The sequence below is a fragment of the Drosophila rhopaloa genome, unplaced genomic scaffold (assembly GCF_018152115.1).
Source record: "Drosophila rhopaloa isolate 14029-0021.01 unplaced genomic scaffold, ASM1815211v1 contig_2, whole genome shotgun sequence".
In the NCBI taxonomy this organism is placed as follows: Eukaryota; Metazoa; Arthropoda; class Insecta; order Diptera; family Drosophilidae; genus Drosophila; species Drosophila rhopaloa.
Window position 1 is genome coordinate 13914381 of NW_025335083.1, and position 18062 is coordinate 13932442.

Sequence of the window (18062 nt, forward strand, 5' to 3'; positions counted from 1 at the left end):
CCTCACAGCCCCCCGCCTTTCGTTTTCCCATTACCAATTTCTCTGGGCGCAATGTTGCCGTGGCAAAAAGAAAACAAGAAAACAGCAACACGTGCCCCTTTTAATTAAAATAAATAAATAGGCGCAAACACATAAATAAACAGAACACCGAGCCATAGAATAACTACAATACCAAATAGAGATGATGGAGACGTTCTCAGTTTCTCTGTCAAAAATTCCCTGGGCCTGGTATTCAATTTCATGCATTTATTTGTAAGAGCGGGTTGTGCCCCGGGACACAAAGGAGTTGTGGAAAGGGGTGAGTTCAACCCCCACTAAAAGAACTCACGATTTGGGGCGCCTTGAGCTATGTTATGGCTTTTTTGTACTCTGTATTCTTTGTGAAACGTGCGCATTTGAATTTGAGGCGAATTATTATTTAGTCGCGGCGAGACGCAAAACGTTTCTCGGAATAAAACATTTCCAACAACTTAATTTTTGTATACCGCAATTTGCATGTGGAATAAATCAAATGTAAAACGCATAAAAGACTCAGGAACACCCCCAATTGCACAGACATGAGTTATGGGTTAAGGTGGAGCAGGAACAGTAGCTGTAGCCATTGTCTGGCCAGGATTATGACCATTTATTTGTCCGTCCTGAAAATGGTAAATACTCCTGTGACTGCGGTGGGGCAAAAGTTTCGGCCTAAGGCGATTTTCCTCTGTACAAGAAATCAAAATCAATGAAGATTTCGGCGCACAATGGAGCGATACTAACAGAAAGAGTGGCCGCAATCGTTTGGCTTCCACTTTCTGGATTTTTGGGGACGAGTCCTTGGCTTCCTGAACTTTGCTGGCGCCCTTTCATGGATTATGCATCGCTTAGCTTGAGCAAAACTTTTCAACCAACTCAAATTATTTATTACTAATTGAAAGAGCAGCAGCACTGGCAAGACGAAGAATGACTTTTCCTTGGGTTTTAATTCGATTATTTTTTGGAAAACATTTTCCACAGAGTTCAATTTGTCAAAGTTAATTAAACCGAGTTAAGAACTTTATTGAGCATTTCCTGCTCGCAACAAATGAAAACCAATCAAATTTAATGCGAATCCACGTCGATGGCAAAGGGAGGTAAATGGAGAACAGAAAATATCTCTGGTTCGGCCATTGGGCAAGATATAATAATAATTTATGTTATGGCAGCGCCAGAAGATCTGCAAACGATATATGTATGCCCCAATCGCACCGACATGTTTTATATACTCTACTCTGAGAACTTCGAAAATTCATAAACGTTGTGTTTTAATACAATAAACTTTGTTTTGATAAAACAGCAGCTAGTTAAAGCATATGTATTGTGAATCGATTAGAAACTATTGAAGTACTGATTTTTATATAATTAACATTTTTGTTAAGAACATTATGTAAAGTTAGCAGTTGTAATTTCAGACATTATTATAACTTTAAGAATTCCATACAGCCAGTACACTTTATTCTTGTATCTTCACGTCGCTTAACCTTCAAATACCTTTTTGTGAAATTATCCATTGAATCCTAAAGATTTTTAAATTTAATATTCATTTATTCTGTTTCTTCAGGGTATTTATTCTTCATTTTGCATTTCGTCCCTATGCTTTAATATTTTTCATATAAATGCACAAGTTTTTGATTGATTCAATCAAAACGAAGCAAAACGCAAACGGCGATCAAGAAGTGGACTCGAAGCCAAAGCCAACGCGAAGTTGGAGGCATCAGGTTTTCTGCATGCCTGTCACGTAATTTATTGATTTAGCTCTTGGGAATACGAGAGACTGTTCGTGGATCGTGAAAAATGAAATGTTTGCCACTGCTAGCAGCAGAAGCAGCAGCTTTAAAAGAACACTGATAAAATATTATCTTTAAAAAATTAGTTTAATATTAATAAATTGTTGTAAACTCTATGGAATTGATTCTGGGAATCTCCTCTTTTTTGGAATATTTCTTACACAACATTTAGCTTAAGACATTTTAAAATGTGAGTCTTTCTGAAATCCTTTTCAAACATTTTTAGTATCAAATAGAAAAATAATCGAAATTGGGGACTCTTTGCAATGATGTTAGAAAAGTAGTTCGCAGATTTATAAAAATTCATGAAAATAAGAAGGGGTTTTATAATAAAGGTTTCTATATAAGTGGCTTTTGTGTAACTTATAATAACCTATATAAAATATTTGGTTTGCAAATACCTTATAATACCTTAAAATAATCCATGCTAAAAAAAACAGTCCTTCTGTTATAAATTTCTTTGTGTGCACATGAGCAGACTGGCAAACTGGCATGATGGCTGACCGAACTGGACTGGGGCTGATTGGTTGTCGATCGATTTGGCTGCCGGCCAGACAAATTCAAATGCATTGGCCCCGATCTGTGAATGCAACTGCTCCGGGAGGAGGGCGGTTCACTGAGGGAGGTGCGGGGATCAAAGGCACTTACGCATGTACGCCTCAAACGATACACAAAACTTGATCATCGGCGGCCACAGCGATCATCGATCAACAGACAGACATCCCATCCCATCGCATCACATCCCGTACCATACCATCCTGGGTCTCTGAGATAATGGCCGGCTTGCCATTTTGCATTTTTGCATTTGTAATGAAACTGAAAACCAGAATGAATTGTAATTTGTTCGAAATCGAGCAGAAGCAGCCAGTCCAAGTCCCAGTTTTCGAGCACAAGATATAAGATCAACGGCGAGCCAGACTGAAATTGCACTTCAGAATGTTCAGAGTGGCTGGGGATAAGGCTGAGGTTGAGGATAAGGTGGGAAGAGCTCGATAGGAGTGAACTTGGGTAGGAGGAACAGTGGGCTAAAATTAGCAAGTGGCAAATTAAAGAACATTACACTAATTTTTACTTAGCCCTCTCTTAAAAAACACAAATTAAGTACTTCGACCTTAATGAAACTCATTTAGAAAATTCCTAAGACCAAGAGGTATTCCGCCTGCGTATTTAATTGCTTTAAGCACTTCACACCTCTTATTTAATTGAAAAATATTCAAAAAATCTTCAAAATGTGCTCGAAGTGAATTATACCTGACTCGTTTTATAAACGATTTGTAAACATAAAAAGAAAGTTATGGAAATAAAATCTTTGATACTGGAACATACAGTTAAATGATTTGTGTTATACGTACATTAATTATTAATATTAGTTACATTACATTAATTAAAAAGGTAATTTTGTGTCTCACCAATTTTTTACACCTTCCAACCCACTGTACCATTTTTTGCAGTCTTTCCGAGATCGCTTCCATTCGCTTCTTCATCTTTGGCCTGCAATTCGTATGTAAAATCGCGCATTTTCAACTGTTATCAGACCCACTCTTTTGGACTCCTGCCGCAGATCATCTCGCACTCCCCAAAAACCCCCTTAGTCGTAAAAAAAAAAAAAAAAAAGTAACTCCACCAAAGGCAACGCAAATGGCAATTTAAGTCATTTTGTTTGCAGTTTTTCTTTTTTGCGTACGATTTTTTCGAGTTTTGTTGCAAGGCGAATTCAAAATGGTTTAATATTATGCACAAATCGGGCGAGTTGCGTAGTAAATTATGGGCCATTAACCGAACAGGTAAAGCGAAAAGCGAACGAGGGACTGCAAGGGGTTTACCTGGTCGGCCGCGGGTAATCAAATTTGTGTAAAAATGGCAGCCGTCCTTTGGGTGTAAAATGGGGGGCGGTGTCTTTTGGCTGAAATGAAAAACGCAGCAGCACTTCCAGGGAAATGCGTGCTACCTGAAGGAAATCCATACCGCGAAAGAGAAAGATATAGTAGTAGTAAAGTAGAGCTGCCTCGGGAGCAGCTGTTCGATCGTAAAAACTAATTTTAAAATCCTCTGCTTTTGCCTTACAGCGATCAGTCTGCTCGGGAATTTAGCCTCAGGATGTGGCCGCTACTTCTTCTGCTGGCCTTAATTGCGCCCTCGTGGCAGGAAAATGCCACAGTGATCAGCCCTAGTTATGTGACCAAGGCAGGATGTGAGGCTCTAGTCAAGGAGCCGAATCTCTGTGAGTGCCAGGATCAGGAGATCAAGTGTGAAAACCTCCAGTTGCACAGCGATAATGTGCAGTTATACGGCATCGGTTGCAGCATTTTCGATGCCAGAGGTTTCGGCTATATTCCAGCTCTTCAAGTGGGCAATATCGGATCACTGATCGTCCAGAACTGCGCCATCCCAAATGCACAGAGTATCAAATACCTACTCAGCAAATTGGGTGTAAAGAACTACACCGAACTGGAGATATTCAACTATTTCGATCCGAAGAAAACCGATCGGGGTGAGGTTCTGCAGCAGCATTACACGGATCACGAGAGCCTCAAAAAAGTCTCCATCATTGGTTTTAAGTCCACATTGCCGGAGAATTTTCTGGAAAACCTTCCGGCACTTAAACAACTCTCCTTGAAAGGAAGTAGTGACCTGCCAGGAACTATTCTCCATCCTCTGAAAAATCTAACCCATCTGGAAATTGTGGTCAAGAATTTGGGCAAGGTATCCGGTGATATATTTGCCAAGCAGTCCAAACTGAAGCACTTGATGATCGATTGTGATGCCAAGAATAGCAGTGTGGAAATGTCTGCTTTTGGACCTCAAGAACTCTGGCACATGATCGACCTTCAGTCGATCGAGCTCTTCAATTGTGGCGATAATGTACCAACAGAGTTGTTCTGGATGTCTGAGCAGTTGGCCTACATTGGAATAAGGAGTAACATTAGCTATCTGAGCAAGGATTTCCTTAAGGTCCAGAAGAAACTGCTCACTTTGAGATTGGAGAGAAACAATATTGCCAGGCTGCCCGATCAGCTCTTCCGCAATACTCCTCTAATTTTGGAAATACACTTGGCCTTCAATAATTTGGACCGCATTCAGAGGTGAGTTGCTGTCAAGAGATTTGTATGAAATAATTTAAGAACGATTTAACTCATTAATAAATCCAAAAATATCATAAGATAATTTGAAGTCACATGCTAAGACATTTGTATGTCTCTTTACAGCGGTCTTTTTGACAAGTTAAAGAACCTACAAGTGCTGAATTTGGAGCACAATCCGATAACAACCATCGCCCTAAATGCCTTTACCCCCATACCAACTGCCCATATCTACGTGGGCAAACTCTTTAAGGCAGCGAAAAATAATGCCGACTGGGCTCGATCCACAAATGCCACAATCTGTGAGGAGGAGTATATCTACGGGGTGTGCATCTACTGCAAACGAGATGAGTATCTGGACCATTTTGCCGAGTCGGAGAACTGCAACAAGCCGAATCCAAAGGCCAAGGATGTTCTGGCCAAGAAGGCCTACGAAAATCAGCTCAAGGCAATGCCCACTCACTCCTGGAAAAAGGCCAAGCAATGTAAGTATTCTGCAGATACTACTTTTAGCCCATTCCAGTGATTTTTCGCCAATAATTTATATTAAATTTGACATGCGACTCCCCTTCCAAGTCAGACATTGCCAAATTGAAAACGAAATAAAAAGCAGAAAGCGCATGAAATACAAACAATATTAATATTTGTTGCTCGCTTTCAGTGCCGGCGATGATAAGAAAAGAAAGTTCGAGGTTGGTGCGAAGTCGAGAAAACATTTTTATATATAAATCATGAAGGAAAACAATTTATCTTTTGATTTGTAGCCAAGGGGTGGGTTGCCACGAAAATGAAAGAAAACTTTTTCAGGGAGCAACATGTCAAATGTAATAAGGCCTAATGTTGTCTTCCTTTATTTTTCGGAGGGCTGGAATGGAATGGATTGTAAGTGAAAGTCAGATGAGGAAAATCAAGTGAATTATGCGGGTTGTGAGGGGAAAGCGAAAAACATTTCAGATTGCTATCATTTAGATAAAAAACAAGAAAGGAAAGCTAACTTCGGGCGGAGCCGAAGTTGATATACCCTTGCAGAATACTCTGTAAATTATATTCTCCAAAATTATTCATATGATGCATTCTTAATACTCATAAAAAATCCCAACTTCCTAACTTTAAAAACACCAAAGTTATGACATTTCCAATCGTTCAGTTATATGTCAGCTATAGGATATAATCGGCCGATCCTTATGAAATTTGGTAGGTCGGATTGGCTGGCCAAATATAACACCCATAGAAAATCCCAACTTCCTAACTTTACAAACACCAAAGTTATGGCATTTCCGATCAATCAGTTATATGGCAGCTATAGGATATAGTCGGCCGATTCTTATGAAATTCGGCATGTCGGATTGATTAGCCAAATATAAAACCCATAGAAAATCCCAACATTCTAACTTTACAAACACCAAAGTTATGGCATTTCCGATCAATCAGTTATATGGAAGCTATAGGATATAGTCGGCCGATCCTTATGAAATTCGGCATGTCGGATTGATTAGCCAAATACAAAACCCATAGAAAATCCCAACTTCCTAACTTTACAAACACCAAAGTTATGGCATTTCCGATCGTTCAGTTATATGGCAGCTATAGGATATAGTCGGCCGATCCCGGCCGTTCCGACTTATATACTGCGTGCAAAGGAAAGAAGGGTGTGTGCAAAGTTTCAATTCGATATCTTTAAAACTGAGAGACTAGTTCGCGTAGAAACAGACAGACGGACAGACAGACGGACAGACAGACGGACAGACAGACGGACAGACGGACAGACGGACAGACGGACATGGCTATAGCAACTCAGGAGGTGATCCTGATCAAGAATATATATACTTTATAGGGTCGGAGATGTCTCCTTCACTGCGTTGCACACTTTTGACCAAAATTATAATACCCTCTGCAAGGGTATAAAAAGCCAGTGACTGACAGAAGCAACAGGGAAGTAAAAAAGTCATGAGGAATGTTTCAGTGTTATGCAAATCACATCTGACATTTCTTATTGTTGATCTAACATCTAACATTATATAGGGGAGAGGGGGTCCCACAGAGCCGACAACTCATAAATGTCAAGGATATCACATGTTGAACTCGGTGGGTCGCAAACGATGAAAGTAGATTGAACAGCAATCAAATGTAAATTTCTATAAGTGAAAAAGGAGTCCTTTGGGGTGGCGTAAAGCCATCTAACCGTTCTTAATGGGTGCTTAAAATAATCCAATTGAAAGGATACTTATTTAGATAAAAGGAAACGGGAATAAATATTAGGGATTAGTATTAAATGAAATATTTAAAGATTTATGATATTGGAACGATATTTGAGTATACTAAAAAATATTGATGTATAATATAAAATATTTTATATAATGTATGATATATTTGAAATATATTTTTTTCTTATCGATGATTTTCTAGTTAATGATTTACAATAGCACCAAAACATTAATAGATTATAATAGATTTTAGAGTAAAGTATTTTTTGGGAAACGTTTTGCAACACTCCCTAATTTTAAAGACAATGTTATTTCTGTTGGTAAAATCATAGGATTAAAATTATCCCTTCATCAGTTGTCTCATATTTTAAACAGCTAATGGGTGGCATCTTTGAATCGGATTCCCCACTTGTTTTTTTGCATTTTTCTGAGCTTACTTTAATGCGCTTTAATGCAGGCCATAACTCATGGCCTCACTTACTCAGTCAGTCGTCGGCGGGCTTCTAATCTCAATTTGCTGTTTGAGTTGCCACTAATAAAACGCACGACAAACTGACACCACTGGATTCGAAGTGAACCACTGACCACTAACCACTGACCACTGACCACTTTGGACGCCACCGAACGCCACCGACATCGGCGATCCACATGCATTTGTGCTGCTGTCGATACACGACATTGGATTTGGGTTTCTTTACGGTTTGCTTTTTTTAGGCTTTCTGTGTTTCCGATAGACATAATTTGTCGGGCGTGAGTTGACACTGACATACAGAGGGTCTAAAAAAACAGAAGGTTTGAAGATTTAGAGATGAGGCTTTCTGGGGTTGAATTTAGCGAGTATTATGTGGGGATGAATATATTTATACAGCAAATATAAAATATATACATTTCTGAGGTGGAATCAGTGATTATTTGGCGGGGAAAAATATATTTATACATTGATAAAATATTCAAAATTTAGGTATGTTAGCTAGGATACCTATATGTATTAAAAAAATTAAGCAAATCTTCTAAAATCAATATATAACAAATCGATCTTTGTAATTTAAATTTATTATATTTTATTTGTCTTCATTCTGAGCATAACATAGATAAAACACAAACCAACTTCATTCCCAAAACGTTAATTGACCTTTAAGACCTATTTAATTTAGTGGTACTCCCAAAAATTATACTAAAAATCCACCCGCCCAACCCACTAAATCCATCCTTTTATGAGCACTCCGCTCTAGAGGAGCCACATGACCTGCAAACATAGCGCACAACCAGAGGCGCCTTCAAGGGGGTTTTCGGGAGTACTACTTTCCTTTAAATAAATGTTAAAAAATTGTAAGACGGTTAAATAAGACCATATATTCCCGGTAATTAAATTCGAAACCCCATAAACTTTTCTATTGCCCCGCCACTGTCCACAACTGACCAGCGACAACAACTGGCCGGCCACTTGGCCCCAGACTGCGACTGGCTCTCCACAAATGCAGCTTTTGTACTACTCGTATCTGGCGGATACATTTCAAAGCAATGCCAACTGGGCTGCGTTTATCGCCTGGTAGCCCCGCAGACCTCAGGAGTCGGGCCCGAAACAAACAGAGAAAAGAGTGAGGGCCGTATGCGAAATTTATGGGCATCAACGTTCAGTTTGAAGCGGGATCCGGATCCCGAAAAACCTGGACTACGGACCCGCAGACTAGCTCCAGTGGCTGGCTTGGCATTTGTAATGCCTAAATGCTTTGGCGAATTGATTTTTGGTGTAAACGATGTGCAATTTTAATGGATTGTGCTGCCAGATAAGCCAAAGGAGGATACTCCGCATATATGTATGTACATATGGAAGGGGTCCCAACTTGGCCGATCCGATGCGAAACGTGGCTTGTCGTGTGTCGTTTAATTGAATTTGTTTTGATTAGTTGCCCGATGTGTGTGCGGGCATTTTGCAAATGCAGCTTAAAGTGTTCTCCCGTTGGAGTTTTAAGCTCGCATAACAAGGGCATACCCAAAAGGAGAGGAAAAAAACCTTTGGGCCTTGAGGCATCCAGCTAAATTGACATTGTTCATAGTCATAACATGACGGAAAAATGTCAATTTAAATATTTGCAAATATTTTAACAAGGCATGCCCCAGCAGCGCTAATTTCGCATGTGCGAAATAAAAATTGTGCACATTTTTTTGCGCCAAAAAATAAGAGAGCCCGAAAAAGGTGCAACAACTTTTTTAATTAATTAAGCGAATGATAACGGGAGCGCCGGGGGCCAAAGAAAATATTATGCAAAAATTGTGAGTCAAGAGAATGCGAAAAATGTTTGTGTAGGAAAAGGTTAACACGACAGTAGGGTTAAAAAGTTGTACGAAATATAAGCATCGTTGAAAATGTTTTTAGCCATTTACAAAAAAATATTTTGCTCATATTTTTATAGCCGGCATTACATAAAGAATATCATTTCTAAATATTGATATCAACTTGGTAATTAATAAAATAGAGAACAAGAAGAAAAAAGCTTAAATAAATCTATTTAAATATAGCTAATTGATAAATATATTTTACAAGTTACTCAATAACTCAATAGTAATTTGATCTAACTTTACAAAAATCATGAAAATTCTTTAAACTGCTTTAAAGAAATAATCGTATGCTGTGAATATTTACCATAACCGTAATTGGCTGTTACCAAAATCCCTTTGATTCTCCTGCTTTAGAAATTTTAGTGCCTTGAATGACCCCAAGCTTGAGCCAAATCGAATTCCGAACCCCATTCACAAGTCAATTAGACAGTGAGAAACCAAACACAGAATGCCACATAGCCCCTGGGGGGTCAATTCGCAATCTCCATTTGAATGACAGGCGGCAGTGCAGTTAACTTGTTGATTTTGCCACAAGAATTGTGGGTCATTTGTGGGGGCAGGTTAAGTCCCAGCCGGAAATCTCGGCAAAATTTCAATTGTTTATGCGTAAAAGTCAATTTGTGAAGCGAAACTCGAGTCGTAGGCAATTTGTGTGGGAGCCTGTGTATGCATTTCAATTAGAATAAGATTGACAGCTAAGCTCGGGGAGTGAAACTGGTATCGGAACCGAACAATTGGGGTATCCTCGTAAATGTGCCCTGCACTTGCACTTGCACTTCCACTGACCGATAAGGCTATGCACTTGGCTTGTGGTTTTTCGAATTTAATTGAATTTAATTGATTCGGTTTCGGAACTCAGGGGAGTCTGTGCTCGCTCACTTTTGGGGTGGCTTTTAATCGGAAATTAAGTGGTGGGCAGGGGGAGTTTTAAAGTTGGACTCTACTTTTGGCCGGTTAAATATTGCATGACTTCCAAGAGGCTCGCAGTTGGTAGCAGTGAAAAATTGCAGCTGTCAGCGTTGGCCAGAAAAATGATTTGTTGATTTTGTTTCTGGGTTTGAGGAGCTCGTGGGGTTGCATAAATCATAAAACGTTTTACATATCCCATACATATTGGATGGCAGCTCATTCTTGCTACATGTATGCAATTATACTTAATATAAATGTCTGGTAATTATTGTGTCTGGATTGCATGGGCTGCAACGGCTTTAACTTATAATTGACTCAACAAGCTTACCAAATACGTATCTAAATTAATAATCTTGCACTTGCAGATCGCGAGAAGGAAGAGCAGCCCTAAGTCTCAAACGCTTCACTGGCATTTTACGCATCAGTACTAACTAGTATATGGATTTATGACTTGTTTATGTATACAACCATAATGAGATTAAAATAAACTGAAATTAGAGTAAGCTGAAACAACAGTGTGTTTAATCTTTATTAATGTTCTTAGTGCAAATAATTACTTCCTGTCTCTTGAGTAACTCAAATGTATTTCATGAATTTGCTTTCTTTAGATCTAAGGTAACTGAATCGACTTTAATAAAAATCATAATATACATTTCAAAGGATTTACTTTTTTCTAATAAAAAATATTCTGCTCTACTTCTTTTTTGTTTAAATCCATGTCATTTTAAGCCTACACTAATATTAAATTGTAAAAGACTGCAATTTTAGCGGTATTGATTCTGGTAAATAAATATATTATCTTTACTATATAGTAACGATTGAAGTTATATTCTAAAAAACGGTAAAATTAAGTCTTTAAAAATCCATACTTTTTAATAATTTCAGTGTAGCTATCAAACAAGTCCCGAAAATTCGGTTATATTTTCCTGCAATCATAGTCATTAGCCCTGCAGAAACCCAAAACGACACACAATAGCATTCCATTTGCCATGGAACTAATATTTGCCAAAAATGCCAAAACAAAACGACTGGCATAAAAATCACAATAAAACAAAACAGAGTAAGAACAACAGGATCCTGGAGCCCAAAGGCGACTTTTGTAGCTTTTGCCATGGGTGGGTGGACTAAAGCATAGGGAAATGGGTGGTTGAGATTCCTGAAAGCTTTCTCCAGTATCGCGCCTTTTGTGTGCGATGTGTTTACATGGTGATTTTTTGTTGGCACGCGATATCCTTTTTGCCACCGCCCTGGATGTTTACCCTCCGAGTGCCACCCCCTCCGCATTTTATTTCCCTCTGTGTTTGCTCGTTTCGGGCTGTCTGTCATATGTGAACTATAGAATGGCTGGCAAACATTCAACTATTGTTTGAATTAGTTGGTCCTTTTCAGCTTTTCGGTTTGGCCAAATGCCCCGCATAATTGTTGCCGCTGCTTTGTCCATCAAACAATGGGAAAAACACCGAACGACAGTGGCAACAAAAGCAACATTTGTCGTTAGTTATTCACTTGGATTTATGACCAAATAGCTGTAACACTGCAGTTAATTAGGGGGTTAATAAAATTGCTACACGCGAAAATTTGACAAAAAATAAATTATATTTCACCAATCACCAATCATAAAGTTCTAACAGAGAAGAAAATAGAACTAAAATTGTCCCAATTATTTTGTAGCTTTGAAAAGTCATGGTTAAATTAAACATAGCTGGGAAGGTAATATTTAAGTGACCATTTTTTAAAACCACTTAATCAGAAGATCCTATCCAAAAATTTTAGAACATACAGTTTAGAAGCATGAGTGCATTAGTGAATTATGTGATTTCCTCATTCTTGACTTAAATAAATATATAATAAATGGTTAAGAGTTATTTCCCTTTTCATAGTGAACATAATCTGGACTAAAAATATATGTTATTTTTTCAAAACTTTAGTAACGTAATCAAAAGGATAACCTATATTATTATTTTGCTTCAGATAAATGTGTTATTAGAGTGCTCAGTGCACCTGAAGGCCAGCGGAGTATTGCAACTGCAGGAGGTGTTCTCGTTCTCTTCCTCTGGCGATGTCATGTCTTTATTGCTGGATGCAAACAGCTACGGCAAACAACCAAACAACTACAGCAGCTGTAAATTTATGCACGCACATGCAGCTGGCTGCATTTTTTGCAAGGCCCTACTGTTGCATGTTGCCGCCTTTTTGGGGCGTTTTTCCGCAATGTTCCGAATGTTGCAGGTGCAACAACAGCAGCAGCACGTGGCATGTGCAACAATGATGTCAAACAAAATATTCAGTTGCAGATCTAAAGTGAAACCGGTGGGGGTGTCCAAACAGATACATTTCAGCCTTGATTGGTTTGTCACCACGCGTTGTCGCTGGTCCGAAAAATTCCAAATGCCTGACATTGGCATTTTTGGCTGAGGAATGTTTGGTTTGACAAATAGTGGTTTAGTGGGAAAATTCAATGGAATTGCGGTTGAAATAATGTGCGAATTGACAAGAGGTTGGGAAAATATTTTTGGTTATTTAAATCCAAACTAAATTTTTGATCAAGTTACCTTTTGAGTGTTAAGTTATAATTTTGAGGGTTTTTCAAATAATTTTTGAGAATTTATCGACTAATTGTATTAATGGGCTATTATAATCTAACATATCTATACTCTATATTAAACATCGAAATATTAATTTTTAGTTTTCTAATTATTGTTCGTGCTTGAAATGTATCATATTAAATAATAAGTAAAGGGGTATGATAAATATTATCGTGTAATCTATTACTAAGCCATAGTTCAACCTTTATTATCAAATATTCAGAAATAAAATAAATCATTAGTAAAGACAATGCGAACACATTAAAAAATATATATCTAAAAGTAACACTTCTGTATGCTTTCTAATTTAAAGTTTATTTGTTAACTGCTTTCCTTACTGCCAATTTTGGGCCACCGCTCGCCCAATTCAAACATTTCCGCATTACCTCAGTCGTCTAATATTGACTTGGCCCCAACTGCCGAGCCACTTAGCCGGACTTGAACAAATAGCCCAAAGGACAATTGGCCCAGCCATCGAATAACGACAAAAACACATGAATAATGCAGGCTATTTACTGGTGCCCCGCCCCCTCGCCAATCATCAGCGCCTAAGCATCGAAATTAGCGCAAACAACAATTAAAAATGCTTGAATGCATTTAATTATTTTGTTGATTGTTTGTGCAAATATGTATGTTCAAATCAGAAAAACTAATCAAAAATGCAATAGAAAAAATACATTTTGCGCAAATTAATTAAAATTATCGAGGCGAACGAACAAATCAACAGAAAAAAGGAGTAAAATAACAAATGGCAGAGCCAAAGCAACTAATTAATGAGTTGATTAATAAACAATTAGAGGGCAGAGCAGGGGAAATAGTTACCAAATCGATGGCAATTTATGAGCTGGTAATTGACGCCCACACACACACGAAAAACCGGGCCCATAACTCAGCACTTTGGCCAAGTGGCGACTGTTGTAAATCAAGTGAGCCCGAGCCCCAAACCAGCCAACTTGTTTGCTCTTTTTTTTTTTTTTTGGCATGCAAACTTGGCCCAGCTGGAGTTGAAAAGTCTGGAGGAGAAAAATAAAAATACAAAAAAAAGGTAGTATGCCTGCCCACTCTCAGATCCCCGGCTAGATACCCGAAAATTTTTATTTAACCTCCTCTACCACGGAGTGCCTAGGCAGAAAAGTGGGTGGAGCAGCCGGGATCCCGGTGGCAGCCACTGCACTTGGCTTCTGCAGTTGCAAATTTCTTACTTCGGACGGGTACCCACCCGGCCACGCCCACTCCTTTTTTTCTCAGCCTCCTCCAGCTGCCCTGGGGTTCTTTTTTGGGCCCATACACACACACACACACACAGGCACAGCAACTGGCGAACTGATTGTTCAGATAAGTGGGCCCACGACTTGACTATGCCTTTGGTCGGTATTACAATACCCGTATTGGTTCAAGTCGCAAGCGCAAATATGTTAATTGCAGCAGCGCCAAACAGAAGCCGAAATTAAGGCGAGGGGGTCTTTTATTTTCAATGAGGTGTATCAGATTGTCAGAGTTCAAATCGCAATTGAAATAAATGTTCCAAAAGCGTTAATTGCTTCATTAACAAGCAAATTACCATACAAATGAAGGCATTATCAAGCTGAAGTTTAAAAGTGAACTTTATTTGGTTGTCTTTAAGATACGATTTTATACATTTACCTTTGAGATTTTTTATATTATGGAATTAAAAAGCACTCCATTTATGTTTTAGATACTTTTGAATATTTCAGATTTAAATTAAATATAATACAATGCTAATTACGTCGAGTCCTATTTAATTTAAATCAAAAAAATAATTTGCATATCCTATGTATTTGTGTATTATAATTGATATTTACTTTTAGCAATCATTCCCAATTTACCATTCTATTTAAACTAGTTGCCAGTTAGTTTCCAAAGTCCAAAATATGTTCGGAAAATGACCCAAATTTAAGCAAATTGAAACTAATTTAAAGACACAAAACAGCGTTAATTGATCAACATTAGAGCCAACATTTGATTGCTTAATTTACATGAAAATTAGCTAAACCTGAAGCTGGGTGAGAAGGCGAAATCACAGGAAAGCCGAAATAGCTGAGGAAATACCGAAATTGAACCAGAAATAATGGTGTCAGGGCCAAGGAGTCATCCCTTCAGTGGCGAGGACAGTGTGGAGTTCATAAAGACGCAGACCATTAAGACGTTTTAATTCTTGATTTTACACCCTCGTCGTGGGTATTTTTCGTTTTTTTTTTTTTTGGGCCCAAGGAGTCCGAGAACTTGGTCGTGCCTCATGACCCACGAGGGCTGTCAATTTCTGGGCTTCATGCCCCTCGTCTGTTGTCGTTTTATTTTTAATTTCGTCTGAGCGAGTCTTTTTTATGCCGTCGAGGCTCATTAGATTTGCAAAATATTTCGCTTCTATCCACTGGCGATGGTGGTCGTTAATGTTATTAGGTTCTTGGTCTCTGACCCCAGAGCGCTGGGCAAAATGCAATTGGATTAATAAATGCCATTACGCATTGCAAGTGTTTTATTTTTATTCCATTTTTTGGGATGGATAATTTGTATTTATGCTGTCATTTTATGCCACATTTAAGTCGAGTTATGGGCAAGGACAAAGAAGTATACAAAGTGAAATTTGGGGAGAAGAAATGGGGAAAAGAATTAATGACGGCCTGGCGCAGAAATCAATATGTTGGGACATGGTACTCTAATTCTTAGAGGTATCATTCAAAGTGCTACACTTTACAAATGGTTTTTAATACAGACCTAAACTTAGTTTACCTCACTTTCATATAAATTTTTCAATGTAAAAAATTGTATATTACAAATTTATAAGGGAAGTATATTTTGTTTTAAAATATACTACCACATTGAGTCGCGTAATGTTAGCTAACAAAAAAAAAGTAATGTTTAATTTGACGTGGAGGATATGGAAAAGGAAATGGAAATGAGACAAATGTCAACAATCGTTGGGTTATTTTAGCATTTCACAGGGTGACTTTGTGGGTGTGACCCCGACACTTGGCAAACACATTTTCCAACAGCAATTAGACCACCGCGTTTTTTTATTTTAATATAAATGAAGTGAAATTAAAAGGCAACTGTTGACAAAGGCCGGAGAGTCACATGTGGTCACGGGCAACGGAGTAACAGTCGAGCTCGACGGTCACCATCAAAGCAAACGCACGTGTGTGGGCGGTCAACTTGGTCCTGCAGCAAATGCTTTTGACACCTTTCAAGCGAGTGGGTGTGAAAAAAGCCCTGAATAAAAGGTCACAAAGCCGGACAATTGAAGAGGTCGTTGTGGTCGGGGTCACCCGCACCCAACATCCTTTGGCTGACAGCAGCAACGCCCCGAGTTCATAATAATCAAAAATCTCTGGCCACTTGCTAATGAGGGAGTTCAGAACGAGCTCAGTGAACTCGAAATTCGAGGAACTTGAGTAACGTAACTTAGACGCATCTCAATAACTTCCAAGCTGACACCTTCTGTGATCTTAAGTGTTCAGGTGTTCTGGTCAAGGAACTGAGGTCAAAGTTTATATGGTTCACAAACATTAAACATGTAAAATGTTTGATATGGGTGACTTGGTTGATACAAATTTTTCTTTTTTAAGTAAAGTTTATGCTTATATTTATACCCTTGCAGAGGGTATTATAATTTTGGTCAAAAGTGTGCAACGCAGTGAAGGAGACATCTCCGACCCTACAAAGTATAACTATAAAGTATAAACTTTTATTTTTCACAAAAAATCATGATGCTACCTCTTATGAAAAGTATTTTGTTTATATCCTGAACAAATCACCTCGATATTTCTGTTTTTTAATTACAACCCTTGGAAATAGTGGTCGAATCTTGGAATGTCACACCTTGTTGAATTCGTTATAAAATTCTCTATGAAGTGGCTTTATCAGACATTTTCATTAAAAAATTCTCTGATTTTTATGTTCTTTGCGAGCAAATAGTAAAAAGTTTGATATTTTTAAAGTTAAAAAATATTTATAATCAAGTAGACTTTTTAAAATGAAAGTCTTAAATAGCTCTTAGCTAGGGTCTACTTATATATTATTTCCTATTAAATGTTGGATGGTATGTAACATCAAATCAAGTAGTCTATCAGTTTTTTGTAAGGCTTTCCTACGGCTGGTCACACATCCCCAAAACATTTTAAGACGAACAACACAGAATCACATATTTTTTCAAGATAATAATTGAAAAAAAGGAACAATCTGTTTTCTTTCTAAAATGAATTGGAATTCCCCGAAAGACGAGCCATCGGCTTCTTCAAACTCGTCAACTCGCAACCAGAAGCAGAATTCCGGAGCCGGAGCTGACTCAAACTTGGTGAGACCTCTAATCGTGACATCGGAGCATGCTCCTAACACCCCTAATGAAAATCCACAGCCGCCAAACGGACCGAGGCGATCGGCAAGAATCGCCCACAAAAATGAGCTTAAGAGGCTGGCCATGGCCGAAATAAATGAAGTCCCTTCTGAGCCAAAAGTCAAAATGTCGAAGAAAACAGTAGGGAAAAAGGTTTCCAAATCTTTGCTACAGAAAGCAAAGCAAGCGAACCTGGTAATGTCCCCGATTTTCAGGACAGCCATTTCAGGATCTGTTGCCTCGGTATTATCCACTATTTCTGAAAATTCGGTATTATTCACAATTTCTGAATTTTCAGAAATAGTGGATAATACCGAGGCTGAATTTTCAGAAATAGTGGATAATACCGAGGCAACCGATCCTGAAATTGCTGAACCTGAAATAGTGGCAACCGAGGCAACCGATCCTGACCAAATGGCTAATCCAGAAATCGTGGATGTTACCGAAACAGCCGGCCCTGAAATTACTGATCCAGAAACCAATGAGACTGATGATTCACGTACAACCAAAAACAAATTGAAATTTAACTGCTGCATAAGCTAAAAAATTAATTATGGCTTGTGTTTACATTTTATTTACGTTGTGTAACTTTTGTTTTAAATTCTAATATTATTATTTGGAACCAATACTGAATGTTTTTTTGGGTGGTTCGAAATTAATATACATTTCGGAATGCATATTGAAATAAATGAGCTTTAAGATTTAATCCGACCCTTTAAAGAGCCGTCCGAGTTTCGTATAATTGGGTAAATAGTAAGAATAAAGAAAGAGTCTACTTTAGGCAT

At 38.2% G+C, this 18062-nt stretch overlaps 2 protein-coding genes across 2 annotated transcripts in view; both read left to right on the forward strand.

Annotated features, from left to right (window-relative positions):
• Window positions 1-10848, forward strand: part of LOC108046052 — a 55663-nt gene extending 44815 nt beyond the window's left edge. The window contains exons 2-4 of the mRNA XM_044459564.1: window positions 3872-4888; window positions 5012-5370; window positions 10704-10848. Of these exons, the coding sequence (XP_044315499.1) occupies window positions 3903-4888; window positions 5012-5370; window positions 10704-10729 (1371 nt within the window). The 5' untranslated portion in view covers window positions 3872-3902 and the 3' untranslated portion in view covers window positions 10730-10848. The remainder of the gene's footprint in view (window positions 1-3871; window positions 4889-5011; window positions 5371-10703) is intronic.
• A 6213-nt stretch (window positions 10849-17061) lies between these two features.
• LOC108046023 lies at window positions 17062-17826 on the forward strand. Its single transcript, XM_017125574.2, has 2 exons — window positions 17062-17238; window positions 17299-17826. Exons 1-2 carry the CDS (start codon window positions 17140-17142, stop codon window positions 17818-17820), a joined length of 621 nt encoding a protein of 206 aa, XP_016981063.2. The 5' UTR covers window positions 17062-17139; the 3' UTR covers window positions 17821-17826.
• Window positions 17827-18062: the final 236 nt, after the last annotated feature.

Bases quoted from the DNA above. Each gene is read 5' to 3' on its own strand.
- LOC108046023 (XM_017125574.2), top strand. From the start codon at position 17,140: ATGAATTGGAATTCCCCGAAAGACGAGCCATCGGCTTCTTCAAACTCG. The intron at 17,239-17,298 runs GTGAGACCTCTA...GAAAATCCACAG, and splicing joins CCGGAGCTGACTCAAACTTG to CCGCCAAACGGACCGAGGCG.